Below are 25,554 nucleotides of genomic sequence, written 5' to 3'. Positions count from 1 at the left end.
ATTTTTAAGTCTGCTTGTTAGAGGGAAAAGTGCGCTCCACCGCCTGAAACAACTCGGTATGCAATCGATAGCGATCTTATGGTACTATGGATTGGTAAGCTTAAATGTTATATAGATTAACCAAAATTGTCCATGAATACAGACAAAACACTAACTGTTCGCCAAATCCTTAGAAATACTCGGCTCATAAGCGTGGCAGTGGAGTAGTAGGATCTAAGCATGAAAATTAATTATGTCTGTGTAACGTCCAGTTTTTGAGTACTAAGAAGTGATCGACGTTGGCCTAAAATTCCTGTATAATTTTTGACATTCTCTCTGTATATTGGGAGCCTATCGCGCCAAATAGCAAACAAGCTACATTGTCTTCGGAACCTATGTATGTCTGTTTCGTTGAGAAAGCGCGGGTCGAAAGTAGTCCGTCATTTCTAGAAAGGTTTCATAATCCCGGATTCAAAAAGGTTTCACCAACATGAATGCCGAGTGTACCTTGAAGGGACCGCCTTCAATTCGTGGGAAGCTTTGATTTGTTATGATGGGGCACATAGTCAAGATCATCTAGAAAAACAACGATCGCTTCTCCAGTCCTTCAACTCACGGCGGCCCTCCGAGAAATACTCATTCAAAAAGAAATACAAAAACCGTTTTCTAAATGTACTTATGAATATATTTAACTTAAAGAGACATATCAATTTACAAGGTAGTCCTGAATATGAATTTCATCGATACCTTCTACGGGCAAGTGGCCAGCATGAAAATAAATAGCCCCTAAGTAGTTGTCATTATACATTTCCTCCTCGTCGGCTCGCCAAAATATTCCAATATCTCTAACCATAACGGGTTGGTCAAAGCTAACAATGAAATATTGCACTATCCAACCGTTTAATAATGTGTATGGTAACTGTACGGACTGATCTAATTCATTCAAAAACTTGGTAATTTTATAGGTGTTATTACTTCGAATGCGAGGCATGAATATTACACCTTTCTTCGCCTTATAAGCAGGATAGTTGCCACAAACGATTTCACAAATACCAGTAGAATCGATACCTTCAATCTCAAGGAGACAATCGAGTTGTGGCGGTGCTGTTTTTCCTTTAGATGCGAATCCCAGAACAAGAGTTTTCTCTACTTGGAACTCTGTAGCGAATAGTCGAAAACCTTTTCGAGACTGCAAAATTTGGAGGCATGATCCTCCATCAACGGCATCTTCAAAATGGTATCTCGCCCTACCATAAAGCGGAACGGATGGTTGAAGAGACTGTTTGGACAAGTCGAAAAACTTTCTATCATCTTTAATTGTCATGAAAAATGAAAATTTTCCACTTCCTACGCAAAAGTCCGTATAGAATGGAAGCTTCTTATACGCTATCGTTGGCATATGCTCCCATAACAATGACCAGAATTTATCATTGCGCTTCATGAATAAATAATTTAATTTATCGCTTCCTTGTTTTGCGTTTAAGTCAATATTAAACTCGGAACCGTTTGACTCATATGTCCAACCGGGAGCGAAAATGTTCACTGAATAATTGTAAGGCACGACACGACTCATTGTTTCGGCGGTTTTCATCTCGCCGAGTTGTCCGCGACCGAACACATCAAGACCCATGAAAACCTTCACTGGGTTGTCGTTGCATTGATTTTTAGTGTTTTCTAAGTGTTCGTCACGCCAATTGTAGTTGATTAGAATGCCGTCGCAGGAATTGAAGAAGCAACGATTGTGCTCGTTTAGCTCATTTTTCCAGTCTAGTTTCCCGTTCTCATCAGTTGCGTCGTACCAAAATACAACTCCTTTGTGGATGTTACGGTGGATTTTTTCGGTCAGAGATCGAACAAAGTAGCTAGAAAAATAAAAAAAACTTGATTATTATTTGATTGATATCTCGGTAAAAAAAATAAATAAAACAACGATACAATTTGCGCAAATTAGAAAGTATTAAGGGATCTAGTCAATTATTTCGGCGAAATTTGAGGTATAATTTCAATTTTTTATCATTTTGTGATAAGATATAATAATAATAACAATCATTGACGCGGCAATCCAATTGGATCAAGGCCTTGAAGGGGGTTAGAGCACTTCATTCAAACAAGGACCCTGCGGGAGGCAATGTGGTCAGCGTTACGTTCGTTCGTGATTATTACCGTGACGAACGTGAACGCAGGTACTCATTCACAGTCTAACAACAAATACTTACAGCAACGTTTGAACTTTTTCTGGTTCAACAGGACACTCAATATTAATAAGGTATCCCTCGAAACAGAAATGCTCACACATTTTGACTAACGAATCAACTGTTTTGTCCACGGTTTCCGAATCTTCCAGTACCTCTCGCAAACGTTTTGCTCCATCGCGATTTTCGGTTAAAAAGGTTCCTGTGGAAAAGATACAAACCCTATCAAATATAGGCGCGAAATACTCAATAGTGATATTAAATGAGTTACCTACCTAGAACTGAAACGCCATGTTGATGAGCTGCATTTATCCATGTGGCAGGTGGAATTGTAACATAAAAATGACTGAAATAGCAGAAGTAATTGACTCCGCTCCAATGATAAAAGCGATAGTCATCCCATTTCGTCGACGTTCCATATTTCCTATAGAATGAAATTCACTAAAATCAAATGGGTCAATTTTCAAACGAATCAATATTGACATTGCACCTATCCTCTCTGTAGTTTCCCATCATATCGTGACATACTAAAACCTGGCGTTTCGAAACGGCGGGATCTGAGGTGTCGACAGCTCCTAGCGAGTCATATTCACTACCTAAAAATCTAGTTTGTCCGCGAATTTGTGCTGTCTTTATATATCGTGGCCAGAATAGATCGTGACTTTTGACCTCAAATTCCCATAGATCTTGATTGGTTTTTATTGGATGTGCTGCGCGTTGTACTGAAATGGAAACCAGTGTTCAATGACGTGTTTACAAATATTGGTTAAATTGAAATTTAGCTGTGACGAAGATTTTTTAAAAACTCTCAATAGGCATCGGCTAGGATACCACATACACCCCAATCTGATCCCAAAAAGTCAGGAGTGAAGTTTGGATATCGACAACATTTGACTATGAAGACGCGTTCCCAAGATGAGACAAAAGTTTCTTTTCGATGTCCGTCTTCATCCGAAATGTAAGGATGCAAACCCTTTACCAGGCATGATCTTTTCATTTCGAATCCCAAGTAGTTGCTCGCTGCTATGAACTGTGTGATGATAGTGAAACTGAAGCACAGTCTGACTGTGTGGATGCCCGATACTCCCCTAAGTACTGAACAGAAAGCGCTAAGTAAGTTTAGATGTTGTTTCCTGGAAGTGCGTAATAAATGAGTTGGCGATATCGGTGATAAACTTCTGCTTCCGCTCTCGCGTCTGCCAACAGGAGAACTGAACGACAACCTCCCGTATTCAATACGGGGCCATTTCGACGATCGGACTGCCCTTCAGCAGTGAGAAAGTTTTCTTACTGCGGCACAAACTCCAAGCAATCCACCCGAGAATATTGTTCATTTTCATCAAAAATGCTTTTATTTCTTTTTGGATAAAGGTGCAGCCTGCGTTCCGAAAGAACGTTACAAGACCTAACTAACTGAAACAGCTGAAATTTTTGTTGATGCAGTACAGGGAATTTCATCATTGTGTTCCTTAGGGAAGCAAAAGCTGTTTGAAAAAGCAACAACTTTGCTACCATGTGCCGCATCAGGAATCCTCATCCACGATGAGACCAGCTGAAGAAGTGGAAAGAGCACTTCACCACGATATTAAACCATATAACTTTCAGTAAAGTCCTATCGCCAGCAACCCACCGTAACTTTCGTATACGGACGGCTCCTCCAAACAGAAGCGAAAATATCCTTACCATCGATACTCTCAAGCGCCGATTTTCGCGGTCGCCCTATAGAACTTCCCCGTGCAACCCTTGTAGACTTGCTACTTGCACTCATTCGTAATTCCTGTAAATCTAAAATCTTTCGTAGTGAATGGAAGAACGGAATTTAGATTCACAAGACGGGCATCCAGTTAAAATTGCCATGGAAAGTATCAATCAACATGTCGAAATCGGAGCAGTATGTCGAGATCTCCGCTCCATCTGCTTTTGCTTGATTTCGAAAAAGCTTTCGACAGCATCAACAGGAAGTATAGCTGGAGTGCCCTACGCCGGACTGAGTATTCCGGAGGAACTAATAGGCGTCTTGCTTTGGCTCCTGAAGGACACAAATACCTTCCCACAAGCATTTGCGGACGATCTGGTCGTAGTAATTATCAGTAAGTATGGCACAGTATTTGACCGTTTGTATGCAACTCTGTATTTGTTTTGATGTATCGTGCGTCATCTTGCTGGCCAAGAGCGAACTTTACTAACAGCAGCAAGCTGCTGGCGTAGATTCAGAGACACGATTAGTTGAGTATTACTGGGACAATGAGTACTACGCCAACCGCCGCACTCGAGACTATGGGAGTCACTCTAGATAAAAAGCTTCTTTGGAACAAACATGTAGAGGTAAAGATGAAACGAGCTCTCACAGCTTATGGGTTGTGCAGACAGACCTTTGCCTCGACATGGGGACTTAAGCCTCATGTGGTAATGTGGATATACGTTGCTATCATTAGGCCAATGTTCGTTTATGTATTCGTAGTGGGGTTGATTCTTCTTCTTTTTCTTCAACTTTTGTCCCGTTCAGAAGCGGGGTCGGCTCGTCGTGATTGGTTTCGCCATTTGGCTCTATCGAATGCCTGATCTGAGTGAATTCTCGTTAGCACGAATTGCGTGACCATATCATCGAAGACGTCTCTCTCGCAATTTTTCCACGATTGATGCAACCCCATAACGATCGCGGATATCCTCATTTCGGATGTGATCAAAACTTGTCATGCCACTTGTCCAACGCAGTGGGGTGGATTAAGGTGAGAAAAAAGTTTTTCACCGTAAACTAGCCGCACTGCAAAGAAATGTGTGTCTGGGTATCACTGATGCCATGAGCGCGACATCCGGCGCGGTTTTAAATGCATTACTCAATTTTCATATGAGTAAACAACGGATGTGGGGCACAAAGCATTGGAGGAGTTACTGGGAGTACTGAATCCAGTTCTTACAATGCCTTTCGATTCTCGGGTCCCCATACATCTATTTGGTAGAAGGTATGAGGTTATTCTGAAATGTAGATAGAACTGGGAAATCAGAGAGGAATGCGTGGCAAGATATACGGAAATGTTCTACACCGATGGCTTAAAAACAGAACAGGGGTCTGGACGTGGAGTCTACCTCTCGAATAAAAACGGGAAAATATGCAACGGTTTTCCAAGCCGAAGTATATGTGATGCTAGGGGCGGTGTTGATCACCTCGAAAATCGTTCAGGAATACAGAAACCGTTTAAACTGTATCTCTAGATTCAATACGCTGGAACTACTCTGGGTATCTAATCACTGTGGCGTAGAGGGAAATGAAATCTCGGATGCTTTAACAAAAGAAGGTTCAATCCCCCCATGCTAGGACCGGAACTAGCAATTGGAGCACACCAAACTTTTTCTGTCAGAACCGAACATGCGTATCGCTAAGTTTATCCTGGCGAAAAGCAGGAGTATTGTAGGCATTCTGACAGGCCATAATTCACTAGCTGGACATATGCTCAGAATAGGAATTATTCAAGATGATAAGTGCCCCTCCTGTAATGACGAATCTGAATCCACGGAACATTTCCTATGTGAATGCCCCGCCTATGGACACATCAGACATCAGATCTTTGGTGCCGATGTTCACCAATTGCGACGGCTACCATCGCATCCACCAACGGAAATCCTACGATACGTTAACAATCCGGGATATTCCGTTAGATGGGGTGTCGAGTACAATGGGCCACAACGGCCTGAGTGCTCAAAAGCTATAGCTTCTCCCCCACCCTATACACACACACACGCAATCACCAAAAGAGACAAATGGTCGATAAATGGCCACGAGCCTTTTAGGATTATAGGCTTAATTATCTTCACTATGGAAGGTGGATTGAAAACACGGGTTTTTCGGGGACTGGCCCAATCTCTCGGAAAAATGACTATATTCCAGATAGATATATATGCCATTTCATTGACAAGGGAAGAATGTTCGCGTCAAAAATGGCGGGGTCACACCATTCGAATCTGTTCCAACAGTCAGGCGGCGTTATCAGCACAAAAAAGCAAGGTGGCAGGTGTTGTGCTGCCATTAGGTACTGCTGAAACTTCTCCGGCTGGACAAAACTTTCCTGATGTGGGCGTAATGAAGAAGTTGACAGACTGACTCGTCATGGGTCACAATGGTGGGGCCAGAGTCAGCATTTGGCATCCGGTTATCCACTGTCAGGGAACTTTTCCCGGTGGGCGAAAATCTCTATGAAAAGACCCAGAGCCGCTAGAGCGGTATTTTTGTTGCCCCTTAAGAAAAAAAAACCCTAATGAGTGTTTTAACGGGAGGTTATTCCTTAAACTACCAAATGAAAAAACTTGGGGTGGTGGTCTCAGCTATATGCAGCCAATGTAAGGAGGAGGAAGAGACGGTCCTGCACTTCATATTCAGCTTCCTGATCTGCTCACACCTCAGACGAATATAAGATGGTAAGGTGGTTCTCTTCAAATAAGAGTCTGCGCCATCTGTCTCTGGAGAATGTTCCCGAATTCGCAAAAGCCTGCGAAGGCAGTAGGTGAGAGGCCATTGAAGTACAATGACCCTAATAAAAGGGCTGAGAGTTTGCAGATGCGGCTCCCTCCGCTAAACGAAACTAAGTAAGCATAAAAACAATATTTCAGAATATACCATAGGTGAATGAATGAAAAATCTAAGTGCTAAGGACAGATAGTGGCCTACGAAGGGTCCGCCTTTAGTCGCTCTGCGTTTATTAGCAAGAAAAGGGGTACAGCTCACAAAGCTCCTGGGCAATGGCTTCTGAAATATTTACTCTAAACTTTCTTCATAGTCCCACCTAAATACCACTAGGAAGGAGATAAAGTAATTAAATATCACTATAGGGGAACCTAGATTCTGGCTCCACCTACCCAGTAAAGATGAACCTTGATTACCATTACAGGTGCCTCACTAAACGCTAACAACTCCTTCGGCAAAAATAGGTAAATGATTCGAAAACTGAGACAGAAATTAAGAAAGAACTGCAGAAGAGAGGCCGATCCAACGCAGTAATCATAACGAAAATAGTGGTCATAGATGCTCTGACATTTTGCGGGAAAGGTATTTGGTTTCAGGTATTTGGTCTATGTTTCCCTAACCTATTATGACTCCTGCAAATTGAGTACTTAGGGTAAAATGAAGTTAACAAAATTTTATCGCACTTAAACAGAGATCCATTTTTTTGTAAGAAAATTATTACATTGCGTATGCTGAAATTTGAGAAAAATTGAGATAAACAACAAAATTTTGGGGAAGATAAACGCAATTTTTACTTTCGGGAAGTTATTACTTTCACACAGGTTCCGCTATTTCTACAAGTAAACTAGATTCTAGAGTGAAGCCCTAGCTACAATCCAACGTTTATTCCAATGCTACAATATATGGTGCAGTGGTCTCCAGGAAACCAGCTCCTGTTCAGCGTATCCCTTGTATTGCTGTTAATTCGATTTATATTGCGACAGACAAATTTATATTCTGTACAGGGAGGACGCGTTCCATGAGGACATTCGCAAATGGTTAGTCGGTTTCGTTGCCGGATCCGTCGTTGTAAAATCCGTCCAGTCCGAGGCTCCTTTCGTGGATTCATAACTTCGGTTTTCCCTGTAGAATTGTTAACCCCAAACCTGGAGGAGCAGTTAGTACAATTTGTCCCGTTTTCAGCTGCGAGAGACTTCATTCTTCTCAGCTTGAAGTTTTTTATTAAGAAAGAACTCTCAACAATCGCCCCGTGAAGGTGGAGATAGGGTTTGGTAGGAGAGCTATTGGTTTTGGTTAAGGAAGCGTTTCCCTATACACTGCTTTATGCAGATGATGTTTTCCTAGCATCCAATAGCAAAAAATATGTCGAGCAATTTCTTCAACAATGGAATGATCGCCTCTTACAACATGGTCTCAGATTAAATCTGAATAAAACTGAATTTTTGACGACCTGCCCAGAACGATTTAAGTATCTCGGGTCAATACTATCAGATAATGGAGAAGTGCATTATGAAATTGATTCACGCATTGGCATAATTCGACCTATCGATCGGGACTACTAAATGAGACTCATCCAATTTTTAGCGTTGCAGTTCATTATACGCTGGCATTACAAAACTTTTCTATTGCTCTTTCCTCCAATGCTAAGGGGTAGTGCGGTAGGTACCATTTGCTTCATTCCAGGAGTAAATAAGTAAAAGCATGCAAGATATTTTTTGGAAGCACTATGCAAGCTGTTATGTTAAAATAAAGGAAAGCGGAAGTGGGAAAGGGAAATGCATTCACACCTCTCGAGGTCACAATTAATTATTAATTTTCGAAGCAGTAGCGATTTCCTTTTGGGTCAGAACAGAAGTACTGCACTCTTTGTGAAAAAGCATTTTACCATTCTACAAAAAAGGAGTAATCATTAGGTCACCTTTGGTGTAATTATGAGCTATAAGTACTATAACTCTACCCCTATAGTGTATATTCCCTTAAATGATGCATGTTATGTTATCCCATATTATTTACATAAAATAAAAGTCAAGATATCCTTGAACTTGAAAAAAAATATGAGAATCTTAGTTAACTATTTACTCCTTGCATTTGGTACGCCTTTTAAGGACATGCTTGAAATTGCACCTGAAACATGACTGACATTTTCTACTATTGTTCATTTCATTTTATTGGGAGCGTTGAAATGAGATATTGAATTCTATGTAGGAAGCACTTAAGTTGCGGTCTTTGTACTCGAATGACCATCAATTTGTTACTTTAATAAGTCAATAATTGATCATAATTTATTATCGAAACTTGAGAAGATATTAGAAATCGCTCGTCGGGCGTTTTGATGCTAACTTTAAAAGAAAATGAAGTGCTAGTCAAATCAGTCAGAAAGTCTTGGAGCTGTTCATTGAGTTTTATGGGTGATCACGAACAGGTGTGGCAGCAGACCCGCGATAAGATACAGAATTTACAATTCGTTACTTATCTCGTTAAATTGACTACTCATATCTCACACCGATAAGTCTTTATGTTTTTATTGTCTACGTTAATTTAAAGTAAGACTCTGTCCTGAATCCAAATAACTTACGTTCTTCATCCATTATGTTCATGAAATGTAAAACAAAAGTAAAAATACGAAAATAATTCGAAAATCACTACGCGGCGAGTAACTTCTTCTTTGGTGGCTTTTTGACATTTGGATATAAACATCAACTTAAGCGGTGCCATACACGCTGCGAACTAATTCGCCGCAACAACTGACAATCTCTTCCAGCAATCTTGATTGACTTTTGGAGTTTTGCGCGGGGGCGGCGGGCACTCGCTCTGCTCGTTTGTCATCCATATGTTTACGGAAAACGGAGCGCTCGCAGCGACGATTTCTCCGCTCGCTAAGAAAATATTAACTGATAGCGGGCTAAGAGTTCGATAGCTTATCAGTGACTCCTTCGCGCGTTCTACAACTTGTGGAGCATAATAGAATTGGCGGTGATAACGGCGGAAAGTCGATAGTTTGCTTTCTCCAGAGTCAGAAAAGTTCTCGCGACCAGTTCAAAGGAATTATTGAATTTTGCAGTTATCGCGGGGGCGAAGTTTGTGCAAAGATTCATCGGGTCGTGTGGCAAGCAGAGGTGGTGATTGTCTTGCCGTGAATAATTTCCATTTAATCTAATTAGAGTTGTGAATTTGAAGGTCGAAAAAAGAAAACAGCTGGAAAGTGAACGCGATGTCTATGGAGGAACCAGTACCTGTGAACCCCGCGGATTTGAAGGATCTTAAGGAGCGAATGCGACTGATCGCAGAAGCGGACCCGAAACAATATCACAACGAGTACTCGCTGAAACGATATCTGCGAGCCTTCAAGACAGTCGATGCTGCTTTCCAGGTAATTCCCCGTTTTTTCGGTATTAGAGCCTGTAAACGACCCTCAAAGGCGATTGTGTGATAGTTGGGCTCTTAAGCATCTAAGATGGAATACATTTCTGCACTTATCGCTGCACGGCCTAGTGTCTCCAGATATGTCTGAATTTGCGAAGTTCTACCTCTCGCCAAGCTGTGTTGCGATCTGGCGCGGAGGTGAAATCGAATATTCAACAGGTGCTTACCACTTTCACTAATATGGAATGCTTCATGATGATCTCACGAAGCTGAGGGTATTTGATCTCTTCGAAATATGGCAACACGACTGCTTTCAAGCTGCAATCTATCTAATATTATTTCACTTCCTCTTGCAGGCCATTCTCAAGACGAACAAATGGCGTGAAGAATATGGTGCAGCGAACCTAGCCGGCACCCCGGCTGTCCAAAACAACTCGAATAAGGCACGTGTCCTGCGAAACAGAGACTGCTTCGGGCGTCCCGTCATCTACATTCCAGCTAAAAATCACAATGCTTCCGAGCGCGACATCGACGAACTGACAAAGTTCATAGTATATTGCCTGGAGGAGGGATGTGGCAAGTGTTTCGAAGAGGTCATCGATAATCTCTGCATCATCTTCGACCTGGCCGAGTTCAGCACGTCCTGCATGGACTACCAGCTGGTGAAGAACATCATCTGGCTCCTGAGCAAGCATTACCCGGAGCGGCTAGGCGTGTGCTTAATCATCAATGCACCTGTTGTGTTCTCGACAATCTGGCCAGTGATTCGCACCTGGCTGGACGACAATACAGCCAAGAAGGTTGTCTTTGTGGATAACGAGATTGAGCTCTGCAAATACATAATACCCGACATCCTACCGAACGATATGTAAACCAAACCAAACCAAACATATGAAACCCTTAGCCGATAAGATAACTTGGTATACGTATCAGAAAACTGTCGTCGATTTCTGTTACCGTTCGTTTTGTTTCCGATTCTGAGGAAGATTAATTTTTGTTGTGTTTGGAGAAGATAATCAATGTTTACAAATATCGGCTCGACTTGAAGCGGCCGAGATAGGTGTAGTGGAATGCGGAATGCAATACGATGCTTTTTACTTGTGTTCTATCATCAGAAGTTATCCGAGTAAGAATTCAATGCGAGTAGTAGTGTGGCGGGGAGAAATGTATGTGTTGATGTCTAATATGTAGTGAACATGACATGTAAATGTGTATTGTAAAAATATGTAATTTATATTTGAGAAGAAATCTTCAGGTCGTTGTAGTGAAGAAGTGTAAATACAGAAAGATTAGTCTGTAAACATGTTTTTTAGTTGCAGTTTCGGCACGATATTTCGGCGGACCTAGACCGGCATGATTGCTAAATTGCGATAAAATATCAAATAGTTCGAGTAGGATAACTGGAGACGAATTTTTTGTTGAGGATGCTGGGAGTCCTGAGTCCGCACCCACTTGGTGACGGACTGGACCACTTGAGAAGCAACTAACTTCCCCTTTTGTAGTCCACGGACTCCTCTTTTTCTGGGTTAAACGCCCAAGTTTTCCAAAAAAAGGAAAGAAAAAGTTGACTGACGGTTTTGTCCAGGGCAGAGGCACCTCAAACGCTGCCCCACCTCTGCCCTGAGAGCAGCGTGACCGGAAGTGAATATAATTTGTACCCATTACGTGTTTGCAATTATATATAAACTAAGCGATTACCATCTGTCGTTACTTTCGGTCACGCTGCTCCTAGAGCAGAGGTGAGGCAGCGTCTGATGAGTTGCCTCTACTCTGGACGAAACTTCTTCTTCCCTTTTTTTGGAGGAGAATACTACCAAAATTACATTTAACCCTACGATGAGTGAAAATTTTTTTCGCTTTATGCAGCGAATACGTCCCTCTGGGCTTATAACGGTTTTTTCTGCTACACCTGTAAAAGTTGGAAGCCAAATTTATTGTTTAATGAAAATCAATTTTTCCATTTAATTTTTTTTTATTTCTCAAGATTTATTAAATTTTACTTATATTATGTACTACTAGAGCTACATTAATTACACTTATATAAAAAAAAAGTCAAGCGACGGCGGCTTTACGGTTTCTTACCAGGGCAGAGGCAAATCGTCAGACGCTGCCTCAACTCTGCCCTGGGAGCAGCGTGACCGTAGCGGCTCGCAGATGTTGAATGCTCCTTTATATAATTCGTAAAACACGACATGCCTACGAATTATATTGAGCGCAAATCCGCCTTGCTGACCAAAGCTGGCCATGGCTGAAATATTCGTTTTGAGAATGAAGGGGGGTCCTAAGTCCGCATCAACTTAATGCAGGACCGGACCAATTGAGGAGCAACTTACTCCTTCTTTTCTGCCCTGGTAAGAAACCGTAAAGCCGCCGTCGCTTGACTTTTTTTAAAAAAGTTTGGGTGCAAGCCCTGCGAGGGGTCCGTGGACCAGAAAAGAAGGAGTAAGTTGCTCCTCAATTGGTCCGGTCCTGCATTAAGTTGATGCGGACTTAGGACCCCCCTTCATTCTCAAAACGAATACACTTATATAGTTACTGCGAATGTGCAAGGCACAGGCGGGTTTCCTGCAGTTGTGTCATCGAGTTCTAGTCTTTTGTTGGCGGTTGTTTAGCTTACGGAAGAGGTGGTCTATTTGATGTTAGGGCGAAAGCAAGTACATACACCGCCCTGTGCTGGCATTTGAGTCACAATTACGCCAAAAGCTTCCATCGCATTCCATATGGTAGGGTGTTTGGCAGAAGTCGAAATCATCTCATCATAAATAAAAGCTACATCTATCAAGTTAAAAAACATTTAAAAATGCGATCTCATCAGGCGCTGCCTCAGCGCCTCTACCCTGCGGAACAGCGTGGCCGAAAGCGGCAACGGGTGGCATTTGGCTCGTTTATATTGAATTCAAAACCCGCCAAAGGTATGAATTATAACGACCGAAATCGCCTTGTTAGAAACTAAACTGGTTTAAGAGTCTGATGAGATCGCCTCTGCCCTGCGATCGAAACCGCATAGCCAATATTATAATTTTTAAAGTACTGGGCGCTTGCCCACGAAAGAGTAATCCTAGCACTGAATAGTAGAAGTAAATTGCGTCTCAAATATGTGCAGCCCGCCATCAAGTAGATGGTGGGCTCAGGACAACTCATCCCAAACAAAAATTTTCCTTTTTAAAAAACATTGCTAGTGGCCATCGCCTGATTGGCCCTTTTACAGGTATATGTGCCCATCATCTGATCCATGGTATCTATGCCCGGCTTATTGTCGTTTAAATCCAAAATAAATAAGCTTTGCGCTGCTATTTTCTACAGCACACGTATGGTGCATAGTTGACAATAAAAGGACCAACTTATTTTTCTTAGGCACATATGAACAAAGTGCAACATCACCTTCGTGGAATCCAAATACTGTGCTGAGTACCGGACGTTTCCCTATTTTTTTAAAATTCCTTCGGAATGAATCTTTTATTTGCACGCGGTTCTCTGATTCAAAAGGGTTTTCACGAAATTCAGTGTAGTGAAAAAAAATATCTGTGTAAACTGTGCGGCCCGTTTTTCATGTGTTTCTTCATCAGCTCTTGCATAACTTTCTGCCCTTGATTCACTTCATGTTGATGATCCATACTTTTATATCATATTTAGCCGGTTTTGAAGGTATGTATTACGTAAATCTTGTACGACCTCTATACGGAAACAGTTGTGCATTGACTGTGAAAGGATCGTGCGGTATGTGGGCGTTGTCAAAGCGAATACATTTCTTCATAGACAAAAACCGGTCCAATTACATAGCGGCTTTATATATATGTGCATGGGTAGCTCCCCATAATTCCTTGAATTGCTCAAGCATGCAAAATTATTGCTAAAATTGCATCCATCTTCGCCATATTGAAAGCTTGTCCCTGTTTTTGCTTCTGAGGGTCAACTCCGATTCCTTAGCCACTTGTCCTTTTGGGTTTGTTTCCGGTAAAATAAGCAATGCAATCGGGTCCGTGACAATGGATTTGAATATTTGTAGCGGATTATTTGCTGTTATCCATAGGACCGGTTTTCGTCGGCTGAAATCCAATATATTATGGGTATGAACCCGTGAACTTGGTATTGAGTTGAGTTTTGATCGATATGGTGCCATCTTAGGCTTTGCAAAAGTCATTACTATCGGGATTCGCAAATGGATTGAAAATAGTTTCCTCATCTACTTTGTCAAATATACGCGCTAAACTTTCCAATTCAATGTTCTCACTCTTCATTATCTATAATACAAATAAATCTAACGTAATTTCTAACATACAAAACAAGCAAAAGTAAATTTACCTCAAACTTTATGCAAATCAGTTTTTCCAAAGCGAAGTAATATTTTCACTACTGCACAAAACACGACTGCACTCTTCCAATGATACTTCACAAGTAAACAGCGGATACAAATTCCATTCCATAAACCCGTAAACGGTAAACAAAAATTCATACAAAAAAGGGACCTATTATCATAACAAAACAAACACAGAAAACAATATGCTTCTGGAATAGATGTTGGGTCGAAGGCACCATGCTTTAGTGAAAATGGCCGCAAAACCGCTTCAAAAGTCAAAAAGGTCCCCAGGGATCTATTCACTCGTCGGAGGGTAACCAAGGGAAATGGCATATCGTAAGTTTGAGAACAATGGGTAAATCATCATTCGTTTAGGACACTCCTTTATATTTACAAGACAGACATCCTGGCGTCCTGACCTACGCCATCGCTCCATCTTAGGCAGGGTCTGCTTCGTCTTCTTTTTCTACCATAGATATTGCCCTTATAGACTTTCCCGGTTGGATCATCTTCATCCATACGGATTAATTGACCCGCCCACTGCAACCTGTTGAGTCCGATTTTATCCACGACCAGACGGTCATGGAATCGCTCATAGATTTTGTCGTTTTATAGGCTACGGAATCGTCCATTCTCATGTAGGGGGCCAAAAAATATTCGGAGAATTCTTCTCTCGAACGCGGCTAGGAGTTCGCAGTTTTTTTGCTAAGAACCCAATTCTCCGAGGAATACATAAGGACTGGTAAGATCATTGTCTTGTACAGTAAGAGCTTTGATCCTATGGTGAGACGTTTTGAGCGAAACAGTTTTTGTAAGCTGAAATACTCGTAGACTCTGTTGGCAACCAACAACCGGGCGCGGATTTCATCGTCATAGCTGTTATAGGTTGTGATGTTCGAACCTAGATAGGAGAAATTTTCAACGGTCTCTAAGTTGTAGATATCATTGTTTTCGTTTGACCAGCGCGATTCGATGTTGTTTGTTCTTTCGGTTTTGGCACTGTTACCACCATGTGCTTCGTTTTGCCTTCATTAATGTGTAGCCCAAGATCTCGTGCTGTCTGCTGGATCTAGATGAACATAGACTGTACATCTCGGGTTGATATTCCCATAATGTCGATATCGTCAGCATAGGCCAATAGTTGGGTGGACTTAAAGAGGATGGTGCCTCTCGCATTTACATCGGCATCGCGAATCATTTACTCCAGGCCCAGGTTGAAGAGGACGCATGATAGGGTACACCCTTGTCTTAGACCGTTGTTGATGTTGAATGGTCTCGAGAGTGATCCTGCTACTTTTATCTGGCCTCGCATATTGGTCAGGGTTAGCCTAGCCAGTCTTATCAATTTCGTTGGGATACCGAATTCTCTCATGGCCGTGTAGTTTTACATTGGCTATGCTGTCACAGGCGGCTTTGAAGTCGATGAAAAGATGGTGCAACTGAAGTCCATATTTCAACAGTTTTTCCATCGCTTGCCGGAGAGAAAAAATGTGATCTGTTGCTGATTTGCCTGGAGTGAAGCCTTTTTGGTATGGACCAATAATGTTATAAGGCCTAGTAAGATGGAAAGAGGAGAATATCTTATAGATGATACTCAGCAACGTGATACCTCTATAATTACCGCACTGCGTGATATCCTCCTTTTTATGTACGGGGCAAATAATGCCCCGTTGCCAGTCATCAGGCATTGGTTCACTGTCCCATACTTTGACCATCAGTTGATGAACCACTTGGTGTAATTGGTTGCCTCCATATTTAACTAATTCGGCCGTAATTCCATCGGCTGCTGGTGACTTATGGTCAATGGTATACGAAGTTCATAGGGGCAATATCTATGGTAGAAAAAGGTAACGCAGCAAATCCTGTCGTTCATTATCGCTAGTAGATTCGAAGTCTGTGACTACTTCGTCGCCGGGACGTGGATTTGGCAAGTTGTCCCCTACGGAAGAATCTGTAGGAAGCATTCTTTTAACTCGATGGAAAACTTGCAACCAGAAACGAAAGTACGGCAACTCTCTCCTTGTGCCAAACTGGAAATCCGACTAAAGCAGGTTCGTCCTTGGTACTACTGCCCAAATCTACCCACAAGCGGAAGAGAAAGGCACGACAGAAGGAAATTTCAGCCACCACATGGGACTACAGACTGAATTCTGCCTTTCAGAATCTTCTCTTTCACCCTTACTAGGAATATCCCCGCGGCAGTTCGGTTTTAGACGAGGGAGATCCACAGTTGATGCTATCATGGAAGTCGTGAATGACGCTCATCGAGCGGAGGCACACAGCCGTCGAGCTTGAAGAGTGGTGCTCTTCGCAATGTTCGACGTTAGAAATGACTTTGATTCCATAAGATGGAAAGATATTCTAGGCATACTCATCAATACTTTTCATGTGCCGAGTTATCTCTTACGGATATTAAGGGATTATCTGAGGAACCGCTCCCTACTTTATGAGACGCTAGAGGGTTAGGGGTGGACGGAGGTCACGTTGGGAGTAGCACACGGACCCACCCTAGGGCTGGGCCTCTGGAACACTTCCTATGATAGTCTGCTCAGACTCGACATGCCAGAAGAGTCGCGCCTGGTCGGTTATGCAGATAATGTTGTGGTGATTATTGCTGGACGCACTCTCGAACAGGACGGGTAAGTGGACGCATGATTGTCAGCTAAGATTGGAAGTCTTACGTCTAGCAGGCAAAATCTCCTGATGAGTTCAATACAGTCGGTTCTGTTCTACAGCGCAAAGGTGACGCTCTTGGCTACAAACCACAGTCCCTACGAACACTTCTAAATTTCATCATTCCCTGTTTCAAAGCAGGCAAATTGTGGACAAAAAAAAGAAGACCACGCCTAAGCCAGAACTGAAAATTGTGGCAAATGCTACTGCGATCCGCCCAATAATTGGGTTTATGAGTAGAACTTTTGGAACGGACTTTTCGAAGGAGATTGGAGAATGCCGGCTTTCAACGCAGGATGATGTTTGCGTACCGAACTGTCTCTGAACCGGCACCATGCACCTAAGTTCCCAATAAGCCGCGCATTCTATCTTCATTTTGTCTCATTTTGCCAAGGAGGAGGTTTTCAGTCTTACCTGTACAAGATTGGGAAGACATCTCCTGGTTGCCCGTTTTCCACAGAGGACACCATCACACTTTTTTTCTGATCGAAAGTGGGATAGGGTTTGCCAGCAGCTTCATTTATAAACAGGGGATCGCTCTCCAGGCAACATTGTCGGGGAGGTGTTTAGTAGGTAGTCTGACGCCGTACCCTTGCAGGAGGCCAACACTGTGCGTGGACGCATTTACTTATCCTACCTTGACCTTGGGAATGAGAGAAATCGTACGTAAGAGAGCGGAATCTTCGGCGGGTGACGGGGACAAAGTGATAGCTCCGATCCGACGAAATCCACACTGAATGCAGCAGACTCTTCTGTCAAGGATAATGCGCGCAAAAAGCGCAGGGCCAATACATGCTGTGGGAAATTTGGGCATTGTTGAACTCCGCGCCAGGTCCTACATCCATGCGTTCCTTGGGGATTACGACCGGGGTCCCGCGCGGTGATCAAATCAGCGAGAGGGATCGCAACGAAGCTGGTCTCTCCCATAGGAATAAAACAAGAAGGCAAGAAAGAAGAGAGCGCAAATCTGCTTGCAACGAGGCTGACAAAGCTGCATTACCGCTCTTACGTTACGTTACGTATCACTCAAAGGGATTATGTTCTTTTATGATCTTCTTCTGTCCTGATGTTAAGACGGATAGAGGCAACTATCCTATCCTATCAAAGGGGTTGAAATTGTTCATTGTCAGATCACCTACCTAGTCTGACTATTATATGGTCGAAACGTGGATTGATATACACGATGGAGCATAAAACCTGGGAAATGCCTGCTGAACCAATACCAACAGCTCTATTACCAAAACTTATCCCAACCTAACATGTTAGATATCGCCTTCTGTTTGTAGTTAAGTCCAAAATTAATAGACCATTAGCTTAATCCCAACTACAACTACAATACAACTAATTAGCTTTGTACTGATGAAGGGAGTAAGTTGCTCCCGAAATATATATACATAATAAAATAAAATTGTAGTTGGGATTAAGCTAATGGTCTATTAATTTTTTATCCCAACCTACATGTGGTGATCGTTAGGAGCTCTTTCTTAATGAAAAACTGTAGACGGAGAAGGATGAAGGCGAGTCTCCTACGCTTAAAAACCAGACAAATTGTACCACCTGGTCCTCCAGGTTGGGGGTTGAATAGGGTTGATCATACGAAATCACGAAAGGAGCCTCGGACAGGATGGATTTTGTAAAGACGGTAGCGAACGGACCCAGGTTCAGCTTTCAAAAACTTTCGCTCGAAACGTCTCACCATAAATTCAAACCTCTCACGCGCGTTTGGTACCCTACTTGAAATTTATGAGCGATACCATGACCGTTGTAGACAAAATGGGCTCAACAGGTTGCGTGATTAAGTATTCTTTTGATGGTAGGTGATAAATTGGAAGCTCTGAATCACGCGCTTTTAAAATGCCTTGGAGCGGCTTGTCGTTTTTCCCAGGCAAAAGTGGTAAAACGCGAAGCGAACTGTAAAAAATTAGCAAATCCGACGATGTCTGAGTTGCGCTTGTAAAAGTAAAAATAATGAAGACTTCCGAAACTCCCAACTTGAATATAAGACTTGCTAAGTGTTCGAAACGGGAGCCTACTGTGAGGAACTAGAACGTGAAACAGAAGCTTCAGGACTGTGTAGAGTCCTTAAAAGGGATGAGTCGGTGGATTCTCCTACAAGAGCGGGAGGCACTTTCACGAACTCGAGGCTAGAATCAGTACAGACCTCCTTGGAAGTATACCATCCTGCAACCCCTTCAATGCGTAAGTGGGGAGTTGAAACACTGCGAGAGTGGTGGTTACTTATGAAAAAATGAGAGCTGTCATGTTAAACAATTTAAAGCACCTTACATGGACGGCATTTATCCAACAATGCTAAATGAGCGTATAGAACATGTAAAGCGACTGCTAAGAAATAAGATAATTTTCATACCGAAGCCTGGGAAAAACGACTACTCAAACCTGAAGATCTTTACGGTGCGGTGCAGTGGTTGTGGTGGCAAAGCAAATGAAGCGATCCGGAAGATCCAAGGTTCGAAACTGTTGGACTAAAATTTATGGATCACCAAACGGAAGGCGCTCTAGAAAAAAGCCGAAAGTATGTGGAGTACACAAAAATGCCAGTTGAAAATTAGACCATGGGAAGCAGGGAAACAGTCAAATAGTCAACAGTCAAGATCAGGTGGGACAACCGATGGAATAGCTTAATGGATACATCAACTGATTCTAGTCATCAATAGGGTTAATGGTCGTCATGAAGACTGTAGTTATCAGTTAACGCAGTTACTATTTGGCCATGGTGGCTGCCGTAAGTGTTTATACAAGTTTGGTCACGATGCGTCGCTAGCATGACCAGCTTGCCCAGACCAAAGAGAAGACGCAGAGCAAGCAACATTCTCTTGCAGACGTTTCGCGACTTGTAGGACCACTTGCATTTGCTGGTAGATCACATTCTACCCATAAGAAGGGAGAGAATAGCAGTATAATTACTACGCAGCCCCATGAAGATGACTACCTTTTCAAAGAGTGCACTGTAGATACTGAGAGCAATCATATCTTCCACGCCGGGGTATATTAGAAATCGAGATCTAACAATCTTATCTAAAAAACCCGATGAAGCGGACATATCCTGATAAGCTTGCTGCATATCCGAATAGCTTTATCAGGCAGTTCTCACACAAAATTCAGTATCATCATTTGAAGAGGAGATTTTCTGCCCTCCTGGAAACGTAAAATAGCTGCCAACTCTTGATTCCCAAACATTGGTGAGGGATGCAGGCTGTTTTCAGATTCAAGATTTGATAATTTTCTGTCATTCTTTTTGTAGTCGGAAGGTCCAAAAGTAAATGCAATGCCATAGAAAAAGTGCACAGTTTGTAAAGACAATGCAGCCAATAAATTAAATTCAACTGGATACTGCAATCATCGGTTGCTTTTTCCAAGGGTAGGGGTCATTGTTGCTGGCTGGCGATGTGATGAAGAGTCAGTTCAAGGAGTTGTTTTTTATTGAACACTAATAAGATTTATTTAGTCACTATGTGATAACATAATACAGGACCATTATTAAAGAAGAGCGTAAAGGTGCGGCACCCGAGTCTATCCTGATAAGGACCACAATTTAAGCTCAGATTGAATATGAAGTGCAGTCAGATATTCCCTCAAAATGTTTTTAGGGCAAAAGAAAAAAATACACAATTCTTGTACTCACATTTGAAGCTCATTAGGAATTTTGACCAAGACAGTTCTGTTGCAGGCAGGAATCATTTAATGCACTAGCACTTTCTTGGAGGAATAGATGTTTAATATAAATAAATACATTCATAAATTATCAAAAATAAACAATTTATCGATTTAAAAGATGCTTAATAATTTAAAACCCCTTAAATGTCTCATTTGACACTTTACGAGTTTGACTGCAGTAGCTCAATTTATGATTTTCCTGAATAGTAAATGGAATTCAACCTTATTATGAACCCAGGTACAATATATAGATATAAGGCGATGGGTTCGTTAACTTGAAGGGGTATCTAAATCTGTTTTTCAACCTCCTTGGGACGTTGCAACATGTTCATTTTTGGAACTATATTTCTATGGATGAGTAGAAATTATTGTTCACACAACTGAAAGAAAATACATAAATATATCTAACATTCTGAGTTGAACGTTCCAATTGTTTAAGATTTAGTTCTGCAGAGTTGCGTCAATTGAATTTATGGAAAGCCATAAAGAGAGTGAAACAAGCTATATCACATCACACCAATTTGTTTGCTTTTCGATGGCATTAAAGTATTTGGTCAACATCTTTCCCACCCATTCGGTGCATATTAAGTAACCATAGGTTCACAAAAATGGCATTCGCTCATTTATTTTCATCCCAATATTGTAAACGCTTGGCAGTCTGCCTGATCTTCTAAGTGATCTTTATGGGTCGAGACAATCTGAATGCAAGAAGACAGCCGGCATGCCTTTGATACATTGAATACCTGCAACTTTCTAGGTTTTTGTCATTTTGCTGGCAGTGGCTCATCATCGGTGTCCAAGTTAGCACAGGTTAAATCTGGTAGGAGATGCACGTAGACCATGGTCTTAAGTTGACATGCGAGTTCGACTTTCACCACCAACTGATTCATCCACATGTTCGATGCATTGATTGTTATTATCGGCATAAAATGTGCAAGATTGTTGGCTCATTTGCAGCTTTGTTGCACTCCCAGGTTGCAGATAGAAGCTACAAGTAAGTGTGTATTATCTAATGATAGTAGATTTGTCTAGAGTTTCGACGCATAGTGACTCTCTTATCGCCAACTACGTACATTGCAAATAATTGAATCCTACATTATTAGAAACATTATTAACGAACGTATTGTATGATGATTTTTTATGCAAGACTCATTAGCGAACGTTAGTGGTACCCTAGAATCTAAATAAGCTCTGTAAAGATGGTTTCAATTCTGGCAGAAAAAGGAGAATGGAAGATTTATTCTAATGTGAATAGTTGAAAAGATGGTCGAAGGGTATATAGTATAGGTCCTAGGGAAAAACGTGGATTGGTAACCATGATGGAGCATTAAAGCTGGGAAATGTTTGCTGAGCCAGCACGAACAGCTCTACTACAAAACCCTATCTCCACTTCTGCACGGTGACCGCGGGGAGTTCTTTCTCAACAAAAAGTTCCAGACGGAGAAGGAAGAACGCTAGTCTCTTGCGTCTAAAAATAGGACAAATTGTATCAACTGGTCCTTCAGGTTGGGGGTTGGGAAGGGCTGGTAACCTTAGACAGAAAGCAACTTTTTAAGGAGCTACAAAAGGATCATTGGGCTGGATGGATTTTACAACCAGGCAACGAAAACGGACGAACGATTTGCGAACGATACCCTCTACCAATATAAGTTCGATGTAATAGCGTTACAACATATGCGCTGGGCAGGGACCAGTTTTCCTGGAGAAGAGTCACTACACCATATATTATAATGGCCATTTGGTAAACCATGTGCTCAAGTAGGTTTCTTAGTCAGCCAAAAATTAAACCTGCTATCATCGACTTTGAAAACATAAGCGAAAAGCTATGCACTCTGCGCTTGCGAGGCCAATTTCGAAATATAAGCCTCACTCCTCAGTTGGAGAAGGATATCTGCTACGAGGCAGTAGAACGAACACCCGAAACCTATCCCAAGTATGATATCAAAATCATGATGTAGGGGGGGGGGGCAATATAGACTCGGATCAGTACCTTGTTGGTTGTTGGTCCTCCAGCTCGAATAATGACACTGCCTAGAATCCCTTCTGGCAATCTAATGAGAGTTAACACTGACGCCATCCCCAACGCAGGCCCCCGTAACACCTGAAAGCTGGAAATGAATGTCGCAATAACCGCAGTCAACAGAGGTCCTGGAGATGAAGTATTGACAAATGCTTTTCACAACCAGCTGAAAAACGTTATGATTGATATGGTCACAAATATACTTGGTACAAAAAGTTGAAACAACAGGTTCGACGTTGAATGTAATAAATGAAGAATGTCCCACATTAATTAATGTTTCATTCGTAAAAAATGCGGGCACGTGCGGAGACTTATTACGAACGCGCGCAAGTTTTACCAACAAGTCAGCAGGATAAACCCTTATACACCTCGATATTCATCCTATCGAGACAAAGAGGGAAATCTGATTTCCGACAGAATGGGCATATTGCAGCGGTGTGTTGAGTATTTTGCAGTAACAACTAGCTTATCGGCGAGTTAGACGTCCCGCCAACTGAAGATGACGTACAAATACTGCCACCACCAAGTATAGAAGAAACAGTTAATTTTTAGGGCTTAAAAATCATAAGTCGCGAGGAGCCGTTCGAATTACAGCTGAATTGCTTAAATATGGAGGCGACCAACTACACCAAGCGGTTCATAACCTATTGCTTTATGACTAGCAACGAGGCATTATCTGTCGCATACATATGGGGGGGGGGGGGGTATCACGCAGTTCAGCAGTTGTTGAGTATTATCTATAAGATATTCTCCGCTATCTTGCTAGGTCGGATAGCCCCATTCGCCCAGAACATCATTGGCCCATACCAAAGAGGCTTCGCTTTAGGCAACTCCCCAACAGTTCAGATTTTCTGTCTGTGGCAAGCGATGGAAAAAGTGTTGGAAATGGACATCAGTTGCATTATCTTTTTATTGACTTCAAGGCCACCTATGATAGAATAACCAGGGTAAAACTTTACACGGTTCTGCGATAATTCGGTATCTCGACGAAATTGATAAGACTTAATAGACTGACCCGGAGCTATTTGCCAGGCCAGATAAAAGCAGCAGAATTACTCTTGAGACATCCAACATCAATAACGGTCTAAGACAAGGAGATGGCCTATCGTACACCCTTTTTAACTTGACCCTGAAAAAAGTGTCTGTGATGCTGACGCGAGATAATGCGTGAGATGCCATCCTCTTTAAATCCACCCAACTACTGGCCTATGATGACGAATTACCTGAGATGTACAAACTGCCTTGAGGCAACATGAAATATATGGTGGTAACGTCAACAGAGCCTATTTCAGCTTACAAAAACTGTTCCGCTCGAAACGTTTCACTATAGGATCAATGCCCTTACTGTACAAGACAATGATCTTGCCAGTTTTCTGTAGTCTCGGCGATTGGGTTCTTAGCAAGAAAAATTGCGAACTCTTGGCCGTGTTCAAGAGGAAAATCCTCCGAAGAATTTTTGGCCCCCTATAAGAGGATGGCTGATTCTGTAACCTATATAAAGGCAAAATCTATGACCGATACCATGACCATTTGCTTGTGGATACAATTCGGCTCAACAGGTTGTGATGGGCGGGTCATGTAGTCCGTATGGAAGAGGATGAACTAGCCCGGGCAATATCTATAGTAGAAAAAGAAGACGAGGCAGACCCTGTCTAAGATGGAGCGATGGCGTAGGTCAGGACGACAGACAGCTTTTAGGGATATCGAATTGGTGGACCTCGGCGCAAAACCGGGATGTATGGAGTTCCTTATTAAGGCAGGTCTAGATCAGATACCGGTTAGAGTAGGTTATAGTAGATATTATTAGCTTCAATATAATGGAGGGATTAACAGTTTTTTGAAAGGGCAGAAAGTATAGTTAGTTATGATACTCTTAGAATCAGGACTGGTTCCCGAAGACGATTTCTTTCTACTATATTAGGAATATATATTATTTTTTAAATTATTCGCATTCTCTTCAATGCCAGCATCGACAGTTTGTAGGATTCCACCATTTTAAAGTTCTGTTTAAAACAAAACATTATCTCTGGGGCTGGAAATTTAATATTCAACCAGCACCTTCAAAACCATGTTCACTATCTGGGGGCAGATTTAGCTGGGCAGATTTAGCTTCATCTATCGTCTCGTATTTAGCTGTGTGGAGTTGATCCAGGCCATAGGGTAAACTTGATGAAGATTAAATTTAAAATTTAACCTGGTGTTCCAAGGTGGAAATGTCGTTCGTATACTTTTTGGGCTAGTCATGGATGTCCTTACTACGTAGGTATATTGATCGTAGCCTTAAATCTCCTCGTAAGGTCTCAATTGGTCGAAAAGTCAATTAGCTATACCTCTTTGCAATATTTTAGTCTTTTTGGGCCTTCCTTTTCTTCAACATTTCCCTTGAACTGTCTCGTTTCAGTGACCACAACATTCTACGTATAATAGTATTTTAGTGTCAACTTTGACTATATTTTTCCATCTTTTCTCGATTTCCCATCAGTTTTCCCCTTAAGTACCCTGCCGGGTGCCTTTGCTTCGTCCACTGAAGTCATTGTAGTCCTATTTCCTTTTCTAGCGTTTGTTCGGTTTAGTAGCGGGCGCGGCTTGTTACGACCGATTTCATTTTGGGGGCTCATCTGGGTGAAGTCGAGAGATTCTTAAATCGATGCTCAGACCAATTGTAGCAAATGAATTTCATCAACGCGGATTACATGTTCACACCATCGAATACACGATCGTTGCAATCCTATGTCGATCGCAAACGACCTCATTACTCATTTTTCCACATATGAATTTCCGGGCCCATATTGTATAATGCCAGTCATGATCCCCAAGCAGCAAGAAAGGATTATGCCTTCGATTGTTCAGATTTACCGGAGCTGTATCTTCTTGGGACACATATCAACGTAAAGTA

General features: G+C 42.0%; 2 protein-coding genes across 6 annotated transcripts; one reads left to right on the top strand and one right to left on the bottom strand.

Annotated features, from left to right (window-relative positions):
- Nucleotides 1-647: 647 nt before the first annotated feature.
- Nucleotides 648-20,804, bottom strand: LOC119656883 (cytosolic endo-beta-N-acetylglucosaminidase-like). Of its 4 annotated transcripts, none has more exons than XM_038063550.1 (5): nt 20,607-20,804; nt 2,662-2,893; nt 2,447-2,595; nt 2,196-2,373; nt 648-1,841 (listed from the first exon to the last, which is right to left on the bottom strand). In XM_038063550.1, exons 1-5 carry the CDS (start codon nt 20,617-20,619, stop codon nt 686-688), a joined length of 1,728 nt encoding a protein of 575 aa, XP_037919478.1. In that variant the 5' UTR covers nt 20,620-20,804; the 3' UTR covers nt 648-685. The 4 variants fall into 4 exon arrangements, with proteins under 4 accessions (XP_037919478.1, XP_037919479.1, XP_037919477.1 ...); XM_038063551.1 differs by lacking the exon at nt 20,607-20,804 and adding an exon at nt 14,296-14,380; XM_038063549.1 differs by lacking the exon at nt 20,607-20,804 and adding an exon at nt 9,206-9,362.
- On the top strand, nt 9,461-11,294 carry LOC119656884 (CRAL-TRIO domain-containing protein C3H8.02). 2 transcript variants are annotated; one of them, XR_005250111.1, is made up of 4 exons: nt 9,461-9,746; nt 9,808-10,000; nt 10,350-10,955; nt 10,990-11,294. XR_005250111.1 is itself a non-coding variant. In XM_038063553.1 (3 exons), exons 2-3 carry the CDS (start codon nt 9,842-9,844, stop codon nt 10,863-10,865), a joined length of 675 nt encoding a protein of 224 aa, XP_037919481.1. In that variant the 5' UTR covers nt 9,462-9,746; nt 9,808-9,841; the 3' UTR covers nt 10,866-11,294. The 2 variants fall into 2 exon arrangements, 1 of the variants encoding a protein (XP_037919481.1); XM_038063553.1 differs by having other exon boundaries at nt 9,462-9,746; nt 10,350-11,294.
- Nucleotides 20,805-25,554: the final 4,750 nt, after the last annotated feature.

This window comes from Hermetia illucens, chromosome 5, assembly GCF_905115235.1.
Source record: "Hermetia illucens chromosome 5, iHerIll2.2.curated.20191125, whole genome shotgun sequence".
In the NCBI taxonomy this organism is placed as follows: domain Eukaryota; kingdom Metazoa; phylum Arthropoda; class Insecta; order Diptera; family Stratiomyidae; genus Hermetia; species Hermetia illucens.
The sequence above is the reverse complement of the archived record's forward strand: the minus strand, read 5'-3'. Positions and strand labels throughout refer to the sequence as shown.